The sequence below is a fragment of the Phalacrocorax carbo genome, chromosome 9, assembly GCF_963921805.1.
Source record: "Phalacrocorax carbo chromosome 9, bPhaCar2.1, whole genome shotgun sequence".
NCBI lineage: Eukaryota > Metazoa > Chordata > Aves > Suliformes > Phalacrocoracidae > Phalacrocorax > Phalacrocorax carbo.
In genome coordinates, this window is record NC_087521.1 from 11,327,268 (window position 1) to 11,341,897 (window position 14,630).

A 14,630-nucleotide genomic window follows, 5' to 3' on the forward strand; every position below is an offset into this window, starting at 1 on the left:
CGTGCTGCTGTGATTTCATGTTGCTAGTTAATGTTTAATTACTGCAGTGTATAACACATGGTAGAGTGAAGCTTGTAAATATGGGTGTTTGCATTTTTATTATTACTTAGTGCTGACTTTATGATAAGAAAATGACTCAACAAAATTATACTGTAAAGAACATCAGAAAGATACACCATAAAAATGTTACCTACTCTGAGGAATATTAAAATTCTATTTTAAAATGTAACCCTCTAATTGATGGGTTTTACATGCACAAGTCCTGTGGAAAGAACAGAAAAGCAGAAGACAAATGCCATTTTAAAATGAAGTTACAACAGTCTTCAGAAACAAATAGCCCAAAGCTTGTCACTTTATGATTTTTACTTTGTTTAGAGGAAGAAGTGAAGAGGAAAGTGCAAATTTTTGAAATGCTTCATGAGAGAATAAGAAAAAGTGGAGTTAAGGCAGAAGACATACATGATGGAAGAGAATGTTTAATATTGTGTGCAGTAAATAACTTATTTTCAGAAGGTGTTTATTTTTAAATTTTACTAGCCTGGAAAATGGATTTTAGAACTTCCTTGGGTCTCTATCTCTGTCAGGTAGCTATGGCTAAGGAAAATCAGGGAATTCACAGTTTTGGTTGCAGGCTTTTAAGCATGAGAGACCATTCTTTCTGGTGGTCATAGTTGCCACCGGTTCCTGTTGTATCTTCATTATTCTTCTGTTGGGTTTCCTCTCATAAGCCAGTGTCAGGAGGTACTGTTAGTTTCGCTCCCCATCATGAAGAGAACAGGTGGAGGCAACATTGGGAAAATCAAGGGAAGAGCACATCATAAAAGAACTGAGACTAGGATAATGTAGGGGAAAAAGGGAATGCCACATGTGAACTGGGCATGAAGAACAGATGAATCTTGAAATGTGGGACTGCAGAATTTTCATATGTTGAACAGGAAAGGGAATGGTTGCATTCTGTGGGAGGGGAAAGGGAGAAGGAGCACACATCTTTTGAGGAGAGACAGGAATATAAGGATGGAGGTGTTGCAAGGGAGTAAGTCATCAAAAGAACTACCAGAGGGAACAGATCTCACTTTGGATGGACATAGTAAGCGACTTCATTTTTGCCTAACAGAAGAATTATACAGGAGTTATATAGAACTTTCAGAGGAAAGATCCGGCTGAGTGTAAGTGAGAACTGAGGAGCATAGTGGTAACCTCTCTAAACTGGAAAAAATATCAAAGCCCTGGTCTTCTCATAGTAACCCCCACTATTACTGCAACAAGATATACCACAGTTGGCATCAGAGCCCCAGCTCTTGGAATATTTTTGTTGCTATCACAGTGATATATACTGGGACTAAGAATAATGCTGAAGGAAAATATAATCAAAATATTTCTCATTAAATCTTTCTGCAGCAAGGGCTATTCTGTGGGGGCGGTTTGCCAATATCTAGTAGTAATGTTACCAAAATGTAATACCTTTTTTAAATGAGAGTCAACTGATTGAGTCCAGCCCTGCTAGGTCTGTTAAATGTTGCATGTTACTAATGCCTGAAAACTGTGTTAGCATTCTGCAGATGCTCTCTGAAAGACCAGGGTAATGATGGGAAATACAGTGTGGAAAAAGGGGGAAGCAGTACTACTAATACTGTTGAATATGTTATACAGCTTTCAGTCTCTTGGAAACTACGGCAGTATATAAGAAGTGACAGTGAAGTCTCTTCTTTCAGGTCTGTTTTTACAACAATGTTGACAATTAACATTTGTGGTATTTTAGAATTCTTGAATATGATATGGAAATATTCAGGAACGTTATTTGATGATTCCTAAATTAACTTGAAAAATAATTACTGGTGCATATGCAATAGTTTTAATAGCAAAAGTGAAAACAAATATCCAAGTGGTTATTAGCTTAGAGTTAGTTTGATTTAATATCCCATAAAGTAAGAGGAAATAAGTAATCTTGCCAGTAATAAACTTTGGGTGGCAATAACTTCCAGCAGAGAAGAAAAGTATTTTCCATTTCTTCAAAGCTCACTTTAGAGTCCCTTTTTAGATGTTATTTTTCTTTCTTGCATGTCATCCATTAAAGATTAGCTGTGGAAGGTTGGAGCATGGAGAGATTATGAATGACAGAACAACTCCTGCAGAATAATAATCAGTTTTTGGTATTTAATGCTGTTTGACTTTTGCAGACACATTTCTTATTAACCTTTGGTACAAACAGAAATCCAGGTTCCTGATATCTCATGGAGAAGATGAATTCAAGATCCTCTTCCAATTAAACTGAAATAAGGCCAATCTTGGGCTTTAGCCAAAAGAACTCAGTAGTTCCCAACCCTTGTGTATATAAACCTAAATATGAATGTTATTTTACAGTTTAAGTAGGTAATGCCTATACTTCCCTAACTCAGTTTTCTGTGTATAATTCATTTCTGTGTATAGACTACATAGTTCTTAGGGGGTTTGTCCTATTAATGCTTCATTATGCAAAACTATTTTCTGAATATTTTTTCAAAATCTTTCCTGGTAAATAACAAATTTTGAAAATAGCTGTAGGATTTGAATCCTCTGTATGGGAAGGTAGACAATCCATCTAAAGGACAGGAAAAATACCTCAAGGTGGGGATGTTGTGGCTGAGAACATCTTGGCTTAATTTTTAACAGCTTAATTTGAAACAATGTAGTTTTACCTTCAGATTGTTGGAATTGTTGGTTCTCAAAAAGTCACATGCAGCTCTTTGAAGTACAATATATGATGAGCTGGCATAGGTTAAAATGTAAATTACTAAGCTATTTATGGTGGAGCTTGTACGTAGAAAGCAAGCCAGTATCTTCTGCATATTTTTATGACTAGCCCGGCCCTTCTCCCATGTCTGCTATGGTGCTAGATGAACGTAAAGAATTGGGGATTATTCACGAATAAAAAGGTCTGCAAATAATCTACTACTTGGGATATTTCAAAAACTTTTCTTTAACCTGTCAGATTATAACTTGCAAACTTCAATGCAACATTTATATTTTTCCCCCTAAAGTAAATATTCAGGCATCAGCAATTATTCACTGAAAAAAAGTTTAACAACATTATGGTTTGAATTTTGAAGTCAGCTGTCTTTAGTGTATTAGAAGCAGCGGCTTAAGTATTGTACAGGGATTGGCTTTCACACGAACTGCCTTGGGGTCTGTGTATAATACGCTCTCCTATTCTTTCCCACTTTATTTTTTTTTTAATTGAATTGGGATCTGAGTACACAAAGAAAACCTTATGCAGAGCTGCGACTAAGCAACTTCAGCCTTTTATTAGGAACACTGTTTATAGCATTGGAAACATAGGAGCAGATGAATGCTATGCACTAAATACATACAACAAACACAAAGCAATAAAGAAGTCACTGTGTTCTATCAGTGTTTGTTCAGATTGCTTTATCTGTAAAGTCACATTTAGGTGTAAATGACTTATAGTCCATAACTGCTGGTTTAGAGCGGTGAAAACGAGTGAAAAAAGTTTTCCTATGATCTTCTTATCACTATTTTGCTTTTATTTTTCAGTTATAGATTATAACTGAGAGTAAATGAATGGTAGCTTTCAAAAAAAGAGCTAGGAACTTAAGTTGTCTGTTTCGAAATAGAACATTTCAGCACTATTTTTAACTCAACAGTTAGGCCTGGAGCTCATGGTGGTTTACCATTAACCTGAATGAGAACTGTGTAAGGGCCTTAGGCTTTGACCATTTCTAGGGATTATCTGCATTTTGTAATATGTATGTGCAGAGATCAATTAATGGCACATTTTAAAGGCTTTCATAGCAATGCAGTAAATCTGTTTTTTTGTTTATTTGGGTATGGTGAGATTGACTTCTTATTTAAGAATTGTGAGCACAGTCATGAAATCTAGTAGAAAGAAGTCTCAGAGGATTTTGATTTCTAAAATGACATGTAACAAATACATACATGTTTGTATTTCTGTAAGGAAAGCAAGCATATATCCATATGGTTAAATAAAATTTAATAATAGTGGCCCAACTAGAAATGGCAAGGATAGTTTCCAAGTCCTCCTGTGATTATACAGAGACCCAGCAATGCTGGACAGAGATGGGAGGACTGCTGAAAATGAAAAGGCAGGTCGTCATTGCACCTCTTTTTCCCAGTATACTTCCCTAATTCCTCACATTTGTGTAGTGGCTACGCAGAAATCCAAAGTGAAACCACACCAAAAAACCCTAAAAAGCTTCAGTTAAACCTCTCTGTAGGAGAAATTTCAGCTGACAGTTTTTTCATGGGAGCAGCAGAGCAGGATAAACAAGAAGCTCATTACAGCGATCTTGGATTCTAAGTATGACCTGGCCAAGCAAGTTCTTTCATGTTTTTATTTTTCCTTCAGAATAATATACATCTCCAAAAGGCAGAAAACAGAAAATATTCTTTGCTTCATTTTTTCTCATGAGTTCAGCATTCCCTCCTGTGTTAGAGCTGTATACATGTATGAAACAGATGTCGAATCTTGCATCAACCTTTTTTTTTTAGTCATTATTATTTCAGTCAATTTTTGAATATGTAAGATGCTCAGAGCCTTTTTTGTAAAAACATATCATCTCATTCATATTTCTTGTTGCTGTAATGGTGCGAGTAACTAGTAAAATTAATTTGAATGTACCAGAATCAGTGCCAAAGAAAATCCCAAGTCACTTATTGTTCAGCAAACACTGATCTTGAATACTAAATCCTAAACTGCAAAACCCTGACCTTCTGCAACAATACATGGATATTAACAGGAAAACTTTCTCACCATGTCTTTTTCTCGGAAGTAACTAGTGCTTGTTACAAAATCAATCAGCAAAATTTTAATTGTACTATTTCTTGGATCAGGTTTTTTTCACATAGTCCAAAGCCAAGAGCAGTATTTCATTACATCTGTTAATGTTGAACACCTTGCAAAGTCCAAAATACTGCTATTATTTCTGTAAAACTGACTTATCTTGAAAGCTATTGTTGTAGTGTTATACTCTTTACTGTATCTTCTGAGGTAGCAGTATGGGTAGTGATCTCATCTTTTCCTTATAAAGCCTGGCCTGTATTCAGTATTTTACATTTTTCAATGAGTAATGTGAAGCGATTTCTGCTGCCATAGATGTTTTAAATCCTAACAATTTCTTCTTTCTTGCCTCTCCTATTCAGTTTTTTTTATTTACACAGATGACCTCTAGGAAATCAGCAAACAGACTTTTCCTGGGAACCATGCTTCCCTCCCTCCCCCCAAAGTTCTGTTGTTTGGAAAATCATGAACCACTGTTTAAACTAGCACGATTTCCAACACACCTTCTCAATACTGATGTATTTTAAAGGTAGTTAAAAAGTGTAGAAGATAGGTTTGCCAAAAGAATCAGGTTCAACTAAGAAAATATGTACACTGCTTTGACTCAGTAAACTCATACTCGGTATGGTTCATCTTCTTCATATTTACTTTTGCCCATATTAGAAAACAATTAGCTTACTAAACAAATTTGAGTATTTGGGAAGAAAAAAATCTACTTTGAGTCTCTCTCATTTGACTAAGAATTACATGATATTTGATAAGCTTGTTTAAAAATGGACATATCCAAATATTATTGTAAACACCCATTGATTTGTTTTACCTGCAATATAAGTATTTTACTTAGTTGGCTTACATAGTAGCTAATAATATTTGTTAATGTAATTTAACTGCTGTGAACCTTTACTGAACAAATATTGAAATTTATACAAGTCAAAGAAAGAGAATCTCTAATGACTTTTGTAAAAGCTTCCATTTAATAGTTAAGGAGAAAAGTTTATATGACATACCAGATGCAATTAACAGTAGATTTTACATTTAATAAAAAGAAAGAAGCATATGTATTTGCTTTATTCATTCCATCATAATTTGCATTAGAGCTGTGGGTGTTTAATGAGCAAATTCCAGCTAAAATGCTATATTGATTTTCTAAGTGAACTTTGTAATAGCTATCTACCTTACAAAAGCTCTCTGTTTACAATTGTTTTCTTTACTAAAAACTAAAAATGTTTTAGAATTGATGAGTTTAGCATAATGATTCTTTTAAAATAGAGAGCTCTTTTAGAGTATGCAGGGGTTTTAGTTACAAGGAGAAAGATGTTATTAAATTATTCCAAAGCAAATAAGGTTTATGCAACTAAATAGTAATGTCATATTTATATATATTACAATGTTTGCAAGCATTGGAAAATAATCCTTTTTTCTTAATTTAGCACTATGGGATTTAAATATTTTAATAACTATTAACTCTTGAATGTAATACATATACGAATTAGTAAACGACACAATTCATTTTAGCTTAATACTTAACTATTCATACTTCATTTTTGTGTGTCGTTTTCTTGCTTGAAACATGAGTTCTATAAGAATTTTTGTTTCTTGTTGGTCAGGCCTCAAGATAAACAGGATAGGGTTGGTTGGTGCGCCATTGGAAGGTCTCCAAGAAAAACCTCGTGGTGTCGACCAGAGCAGTTGGTGACTAAGTAGCTGGATCACTTTTTTCATTGGATCAGGCTTCAAGTCAGTGTGCCAGTGTAGGGCTAGTATTTTGCTGAATATGCTGTATCCTGAATGGGGCTTAGGAGCCTGACTTGTTACTCTCAACTACTTTTCACCTAGCATTTTTAAGCAGCATAGGGATGATAATCTGGACATTCTTTACTCTTTTTAATATGGAGGATTTTTATCACTTTCTCCTGTAGACTTTTCATTGGACAGTTTATATTTCACATACTTTCCTAAATATGACACACAGTGTTTTGGTTTTCTGCTGCATTGCAACCCAAAGGTGTATGTTTTTCAGTGGCTTATTGGAAGAATCTTGTGATCCTTATGGTCCTGAACTTTTACATGTGACTCATCCATAGCTTAGTCTGAATGGTGAACAGTATTGTTAACAACATCATACTTTAGATTACCTGCAATTGTGTAATTGTGTAACGGTAATAATATCCCATATAGTATTAAAAAAAGGAATTTGTAAAATATTAAACAGAGTCACAAATGTATAGGCATTGGATAACAGAAACATCTAACCTAAATTTAGCAGACACTTTGGCTGGTAAAAGGAATCAGGTGAATTAGCCTTCTGTAGACCATCAAAATGAGTTAGATGAAGGCTTTAACTATTTTTTAAACTAGTAATTTCTTGTGGTCAGTGTCAGTATTGCTACCTGGTATTGAAATGCCACGTAGCTAGGTATCTTTTTTCCCCCTTTTTTTTAAATCCTTTTTTTAAACTTAGATTACTGTGGCATCTTACATTCTTTCCTACCCTCTCCCTAATCTGTTTTAATATGAAAAAATTAAGTTGCAATATTACTTTCAAGAAACAGAAGCAAAAGCCAAACACTTGTCATTGATATGGAACTACTGTAAATTTTTTTAATGTAGTTGGTGAATCTGGTCATTGGGATATTTACTCCAGTGCCTTAATATAGTGGAAGGATAAGAAAATAACAAGAAAGAGTTGCTCAGTTTAAGTCCCTTTTCCATAGCCAACAGTTAAAAGGTAGTATTTTGTAATGGACCTTTGGGTGGGCGAAGAGTTCACTGTTCAAGGCAATTAGCCTCTGGCTGTTATCAGGGGTGGTAAGATTTGAGATAAGCAGGATGTTTAAGTAACTTTAAAAATAACTTTTTCTGAATGTTTTCATACTGTTATATATATATTACTTTGGTTTAAGGACAACTAAGCAATAATATGGTTTTAAAAAGCCCGTATAGTCATTATTACCACTGGTTATAGTTCCTCAGAGGTGGAATTAGATATACCAAAACACAGTCCCTCCAAGTGTAGTTGTATGCTCAAGACCCACTGTAGCAGTCAGCAAACTGTGGTTTTCCGTGCTGAGATGAGTACGTTATAAGGTCTGACAGAAGGAGGGATGCACTCACAGAAGTTAACTAATCTGGAAACTAATTAACCCCAGAACAGTAATAAATGCCAAAACTTCAGTTATTTTAGACAGCTTTCTATTCATTCCAGCAATAGTTTTCGTTACGAAAATTGCATAATGTTTCTACTTGCAGCTCTATGTAAAGGGTTCTCTGGGCAGTATCTCTGGCATGATGCTAGATAAACTAACATAATTTACTGGAAAAAAAAACAGTAAACAAATATATTAAGGTACAGAGAGGTAATAATTACCGTGCATCATTAAAATGGTTGTGTATTCCAGATCCAACCAGGACATAGAGGTTGTATTGTAGTTTACCCAGGTAGTCAATGCTGAGGAACTAGTTCCCCTGCCATCACAGGTCTCAGCAACCTAAGTGGAAGTCTGGTGAGCTGAAACACACAGCCCACCCCATACAATTTGTCCTTGTTCTTGCTGAGCCACCTACCTTTGCAGGTATCGGACTCATCCTCTGCAAGTGCTGCAAACTTATTCCTGGCTACTAATCTGTGTGCATGCAGTTTTGCAGCTGCTTTATTCATGCTTTACTCACACTTCACTCACGCTTTACTCATGCTTTTCCATTCCACATCAAGCAAAGTTTTCTTGTTGCAAACAGGGCAAATAGATCTTCAAGAAAAAAAGACACTATTATTATGGAACAAGTAAATACTCAAAGAGAAGATAATTGAATCAGTGTTTGTTAAATTTTCTGTACATTTCAAGATTTGTGCTCCTGATGCTGAATTTCTTGTTGTTGTTGTTACACCTCTGGCCTGATGCCTAAGCTTGCAGCTCCTCTGCAGATTTTTTGTGGGAGGACAGGCTGCACTCCCAGAAGTGACATTTAGACTTTCCCTGTCTTTTTCTGTCCAATCTGCTGTTATCGTGCAACCTTCTGCTAGACCAGCAAAAAATGCTTCCTTACTCCTCAGTAACACTCTCATCCCCAGCTTGAGGGCAAGAGGATTGCTTTCCTACCTTGAACATCTTCCTAATGCACCTCTTCGTATTGTTTTCTGTTAATCTCACTCATCTCACATCCCTGATTATCTGAGCTGCTTGTACTGAACTTACTACTTTCTGTATTTCACTTGGTTGGGGTGTTTTGGGTTTTTTTTGATACTGACAATGTGTATTTTGTGCCAGTGATATAGCCACTACCAAAATGTACTACTGTGTTCCTATTGTTCCATTCTGGGAAGAACCATAGGGAGTTTTATGTTATATCGCACTGTGAAGTTTTTGTACAATAATGTACAAAGGTGAAGTAAGAGTAAACTAACCTATGAAGGCAACAAAGTTGATGTCAACTGAGGCAAGAATGGAGGGGATAAAAGCTCTAGCTTAAAGTGGAGAGGAGGCCTTTCTTTGAGATCTTAACTTAATGACTTGAGCAGTGGTTCAGAGAGGAGCAGAGTTTTGAAGGGGGTAAGGAAGTCCAGCAGCAATGGCTTAATACAGAAGGTTCTTGAGAAAAAAGTTTACAAAATTTAAAAAAGTCAGTAGTGTGGTGTTAGGAGGCTGTGGCTAAACACCAGTTTGGCAGACTAGAAGGGAAGCATGGAGAATTCTGGAACCTACAGACCTCAGCTGAGATTTTTGGAGGTGCCTGTGACAATTGGAGAAGGTATAGTCATCTGTCTTGGAGTGACAGCGGTCTTACTATGGCATCCTGAAAGTCCCTAGACATTTTGACTGCAGGGTTTTATGATGACTGCGAGGAGAGATTTGCAGTATTGCAGAGGGAAATTATGAAAGTATGAATAAAGATTTTAGTGGAGGCAGGGTCGAGGTAAGGATTCTGGCGGTGTGCCAGAAATGGTGTTAGACATATTGACAAGGGAGAGGCAGGAAGAAAATGTAAGCTTGAGATGAGGAATGACTTGAAGGTGTTAGTTTGCTCCCAAGGATAGACAGTAAATCTTAGTTTATTGGCACCTAATGCTCCAAGGTCCATGTATGCCGTAACAGATAATATAACAATATATTACACAATAAAGTAAAGGCTTGGCAGAGAAGGAGATATGCCAGCTGTGCCACTCTTGTGATATCAGAGGCAGACTATGAAAATATTAGAATTTTTAATATTTAATATCAGTGTGCCACCCTGATAGGAAGCAGTGTGATGGTAGAAATAGTTTTAATGTATCATTACTTTTAACTCTATGTCCTAGAAGAAACCTACTAGTGTCTCATATGATTCTGAGCTTTAAGAATTACTTTTCTACTAAGCAAGATTCAAAATGCAAAGCAAATCACTTCCTTGCCCTGTTTGATTATACAGGGCTGAATTTGAAAACACCTAGCTTTATGTTATTCCTTAAAGTAGTCATTTTAGCAATCAAGAACAGTTTAGTATTGTGTCTGAACAGTAATATAGACCTTATCCAGAGTAATCCGAGGTCAGTGGAGAAATGTTGGTTTTAGGAGATGCTGGCAAAGGCCCATGTAAGTGCATCTAATACTGTCTTTCCCTGTCAAACTTGTTTGATAAACACACTGGTTACTTTTGCAGCTCTGGTGGAAGAAGTTTATTCTGCTCAACGGGAACGTGACAAGGCTGTCATGGCAAGGCTTAGGTTAGCCAATGAAGAGAGAGATGAAGCATTTCTACGAGTCCAGCGTTTAGAAGAGTCTCTCAAAGAGTGAGTATACATTTCCTGCCCTGCGCAAAAAGGTTGTTGTGTCAGTCTGTGACTGTCATAAACGGCTTGACAGTGGTTATGTAGGAAAACTTAGCACAGACCTCTCTATGGTGAAATACCAGGCTAGTGCAGTCTTACTGTGCTGTTGGTTAATTTTGTTAGCCATCCTATAAGACTGTATTTTTCTCTGGAGACTGAGAGCAAGGTGAATAATTTTGATCACAAAAATTAAAAATATAATCAAAAGCCTTGGTATTGATTTATTCAGGGATAAATAAGGCGAGTGCAACATTTTATAGGGATCTTTTGACACAGAGTACCAGAATGTCAGTCAGAAGTTGCAATGTATAGGAAATCAATCAAGCCTTTAAGCCCACTAGACATTTCCTTCAGCAGAATTTCTACTAATGATGTGGGTGATGTAGTAAAAATATATGGGTTTTTCTTATCTTTAGTGTAGGAGCAGATTGTAAGGAAATAAGGGTATAACTAATACTTCATAGAGTTTTATGTCTGCCGAGTTAACAAAACAGAAATAGGCAATCTCATGTTAAACAAAACTGTTAAGTCAGGAGAGGAAGATCAAGAACAGTTTATTTTTTTACTTTGGGATATAGGCAGCTTTGAAGCTACAGTTTGCCTCTCCATGTAATCCTTCTCTGCGCAAGTTGTGCTCATCTTGGTTACTGTCTATGTTAGTCCCCCAAAGTCTAGAGTGACTGAGAAATTTCTCCTATTTTTGTACCAAGAGAAATACAAAGCAGACTGAGAAGTTTTTCATGGCAGGAGATTGAAGAGGTGCAGTTGTTAGTTAACTAAATGGCGGGCAATTGTGTTTTGAATAATTGATTCTACTAAGAACACTTTTGCCTCTTTATGGCAGAAAACCAGTCATCATCTTTTGGGTATTTTTGTAGGTAAAGCCAGAGAATGTTATCTAAATAAATTTCAGTAGTTTGCACATATTTTGTGCACCATTACTCTGTGGAATTTACAAGTTGTTCGAGTTTGTCACAGCCTGTATGTATGACTCAATAGCAAGATTAGGAGATTCCATTCCCACAAGAATTAGTGCACAATTTGTTAGGGTAAATGTCTCTACAGAGCCCATTGTAGGTGTGCGTGTATCTGAAATCTTGCTTTGAGCAGCAATCTCTGAGGAAATGTGCTCATGCAAGCATACACGTGCTTTAAATTCCCTTAGGAGGCATCATAACAGTGAGCCTTACTCCAGTCCTTCCAATTTCTTCTGTCACTCTTCTAATTTTGTATGTTCCAAGAGTAAAGAAAGCAAGAAAGCCTTGTATAGCCCCAAACATCAGATGAAACTGTGTATAAGCTGTTAGCATAAACTCCAGATCTTTGGAGTTAAAGTGCTCAAGTCCTGCAGCAAATTGTTTATTCTGGTTGACAGACCTAGTCAACGACTTTTGGATTTCTGGAAGGAATCACAGGTTATTAAGTGTGTGAGAGGCATATTGCTGCTTTTTCTGCAGCGGAATTCATAGACACGTGTGGCAGGTCTTGACACACATGAATCCCTCAGAACACTATCACTTGTTTTCCCTTCAATGCCTTCTATCTGCTTCACTCACGTACTGGAATGGAAGTTGATATGGAAGACCAACTTAGTTCTAAGCAGAGGGATGAGAAAAGAGAAGAAACTCCATTTCTTGGAGAACATGCATACTACCTTCCCCAAAAGAATGTTACTGCAGAAGGCACTGGATACACTGGTGATGACAAAAAAGATACTTGCTCCAAGGAGAGGGTCAGTAACTTCCTTGGCTGATAGCTTGGAGCCAAGCTATTATACCTTATTGCTATCATTTACAGAATAGCAGTCGTTGCTGTCATCCACTTGGGTGCTCTTTCTGATGCTTTATAAAGTGACCTGATACCCTGATGCCATTCACAGTCTCAGAATTGGCATAGATTTCCCTGTAGAGAACACCACCCCAACACAGGTAAAAATTGTGATGGGTTAACCAGCTACTGTTGGTTCAATACGTGATATGCATTCCTCTTTGCCTAAACCAGTGAGCCATTCTCTGTAGTGACTATCTCTGTATATTCTGCAAGGGTGCAGGTCAGGCTTCTATGTGATATTTGCTGTCATGACAGCCAACACCAGGTCACAAGACTTGGGTCAAAACCAACTGAATTCAAAACAATTGGCTTTGCCAGGCCGCATCCATTTGCCCAACCTGACCAAGATCAAGCTGACCACAGCTCTTCCATGACCCATATCAGTCCTCTGTGTGACAGCACCTTCTAGATAATGTGACATTTCTTGCAAAAAGAGCAATGGTGTGGTACAGGGAAACATTTCTTGTTGTGATTATTGGTTTGGGGTGTTCCGTGTTCTCGTTTTTGAAGAAAGTTCTTTGCTGTTTTTGAAATCTTTGTGCGTTACAGAACCAAGAAGGCAGGATTGCCTCCATCACGCTTAGCTGCTTTTCTTCTGGTCCACTTATTCTAAGCTTACAGGATTCTTATTCATGCAGCTGTACACATTGCGAACCAGAAATGGTTGAGTGGAGCCAAGATTTCTGCTGGAACACCAGCCTGGCTCCAGCACTCAGGCTTTTCAGAACATTGGGCATCTTTACTAACTGTGATAACATCTAAGCTGAGGTGACACATGTGTTTCTCTGTCTGCCTGGATGACTGGCATTTTGCAATGGGAAAAGCAAGACAGGACTGTGACTGAGAAGAGTCAAATTGAGGTGCTGTATTCTCAGAAACAGAGTCAGCACTATGAGGAAATTACTTTCCTCAGCTTCTCTATTCTAAGTAGTTTATTACTGTGACTGAATGGAATTTTTTTTGGAGTTCACCTCACCACTCCACTAATCCTTTGGAAGGAGCAGAGGTGATGGGATGAGCCATGATGGACTCGGTTTATTTTATTTAGTTTTGGAGTTTCTTCTGGAATCTTGGAAATTTTCTGACTACCACCCTTAATATTTTCTTCCTGATGGTGGTTGTTCAGAAGGCCAAGTTCTCCATCTCAGACATGGAGCACAGAGGTTTGGCTTTTTTTAAAGAACATTGGCCATTTGGGCCACACTCGTCAAGTCTTAGAGCACAGGTCACTCCTTCCATCTGCTTTGGACTTATTCCAATCAGAGATCTTTACAAGAGGGCAATATCGAACAGCCTGCCAACCTTTATCAAATACTTTAATGCTTTCTTTAAATTAGCAGCTGGAGCAATTCTGTTGTCATTATTTAACCGTAACGACCAAAATTCTTTCAGTCCTGTGGCCCTAGGGGTTACGTTAGCAGAATGTGCGTAGAAATGGGGAGAAGAATCATCCTTGGTTACTGCTGTTTAAAGTCAAGAGAGATCTGAGGGTCATTTATTGCTTGTGCACAGCACGGGGGGAGGCAGCAGGGCAAATACACATCTCTGGATGCTGCTTTTTAAAAAGTACTGTCACCTAAGGAGGTGTATGTACACCCGCAGACAGATTCCTTGTGCCAGTAGTATGCTCAAGGGCTGCGCTTATGGTATAAGTACCTGTTCTTTTTCCCACCCCCCTTTCTCCGTAAGGTGTCTTTCTTACCCAGCCTGTTGGTCGGCTGGGTGATTTTGTTGACCCACACTTTTAGCAGGGTAGAAGTCCTCTGGAGAAGCCAGGTCAGTCCTGCCAATTTACTTTGACAAATACCGTTCCTTTCATTGTGAATACAAACTAGCTGGAGATCCATTTTTAAGTCCCACATGAAGCAGCGCTTAGAGCAATTTGAAAACCTAAATCAGGAACTCTACAAGGAGCCAAGTCAAGGAACCAGCTTTGAGAATTTGAGCTTATTATGTGTTTGTTATTTTATGATTTGTGTTACTTTATGAATACAAGTCAGACACAGCAAAGGTTAGCTTTCACTTTGTTTTGTTTAGTTCTGGTGCTGACTGTATATGTTGGAGTAGCTACTGCTTGTGAATTCCATATAAATATACCAGCTGTTGTACACTGGTAGTACATTCTGATTTATTTCTTTTTTATTTAAAGAATTAATTTCTGTACTGGTTGATTTACTATGCCTTAAATACTGATGCCTGGTA

At 37.3% G+C, this 14,630-nt stretch overlaps 1 protein-coding gene across 14 annotated transcripts in view; it reads left to right on the top strand.

The window, feature by feature from the left end:
- MIPOL1 (mirror-image polydactyly 1) overlaps nucleotides 1-14,630 on the top strand; it is a 202,072-nt gene that overhangs the window by 59,507 nt on the left and 127,935 nt on the right. For all 14 annotated transcript variants that reach the window (XM_064460309.1, XM_064460298.1, XM_064460299.1 and 11 more), the window contains one exon: nucleotides 10,430-10,559. In XM_064460309.1, the coding sequence (XP_064316379.1) occupies nucleotides 10,430-10,559 (130 nt within the window). The remainder of the gene's footprint in view (nucleotides 1-10,429; nucleotides 10,560-14,630) is intronic.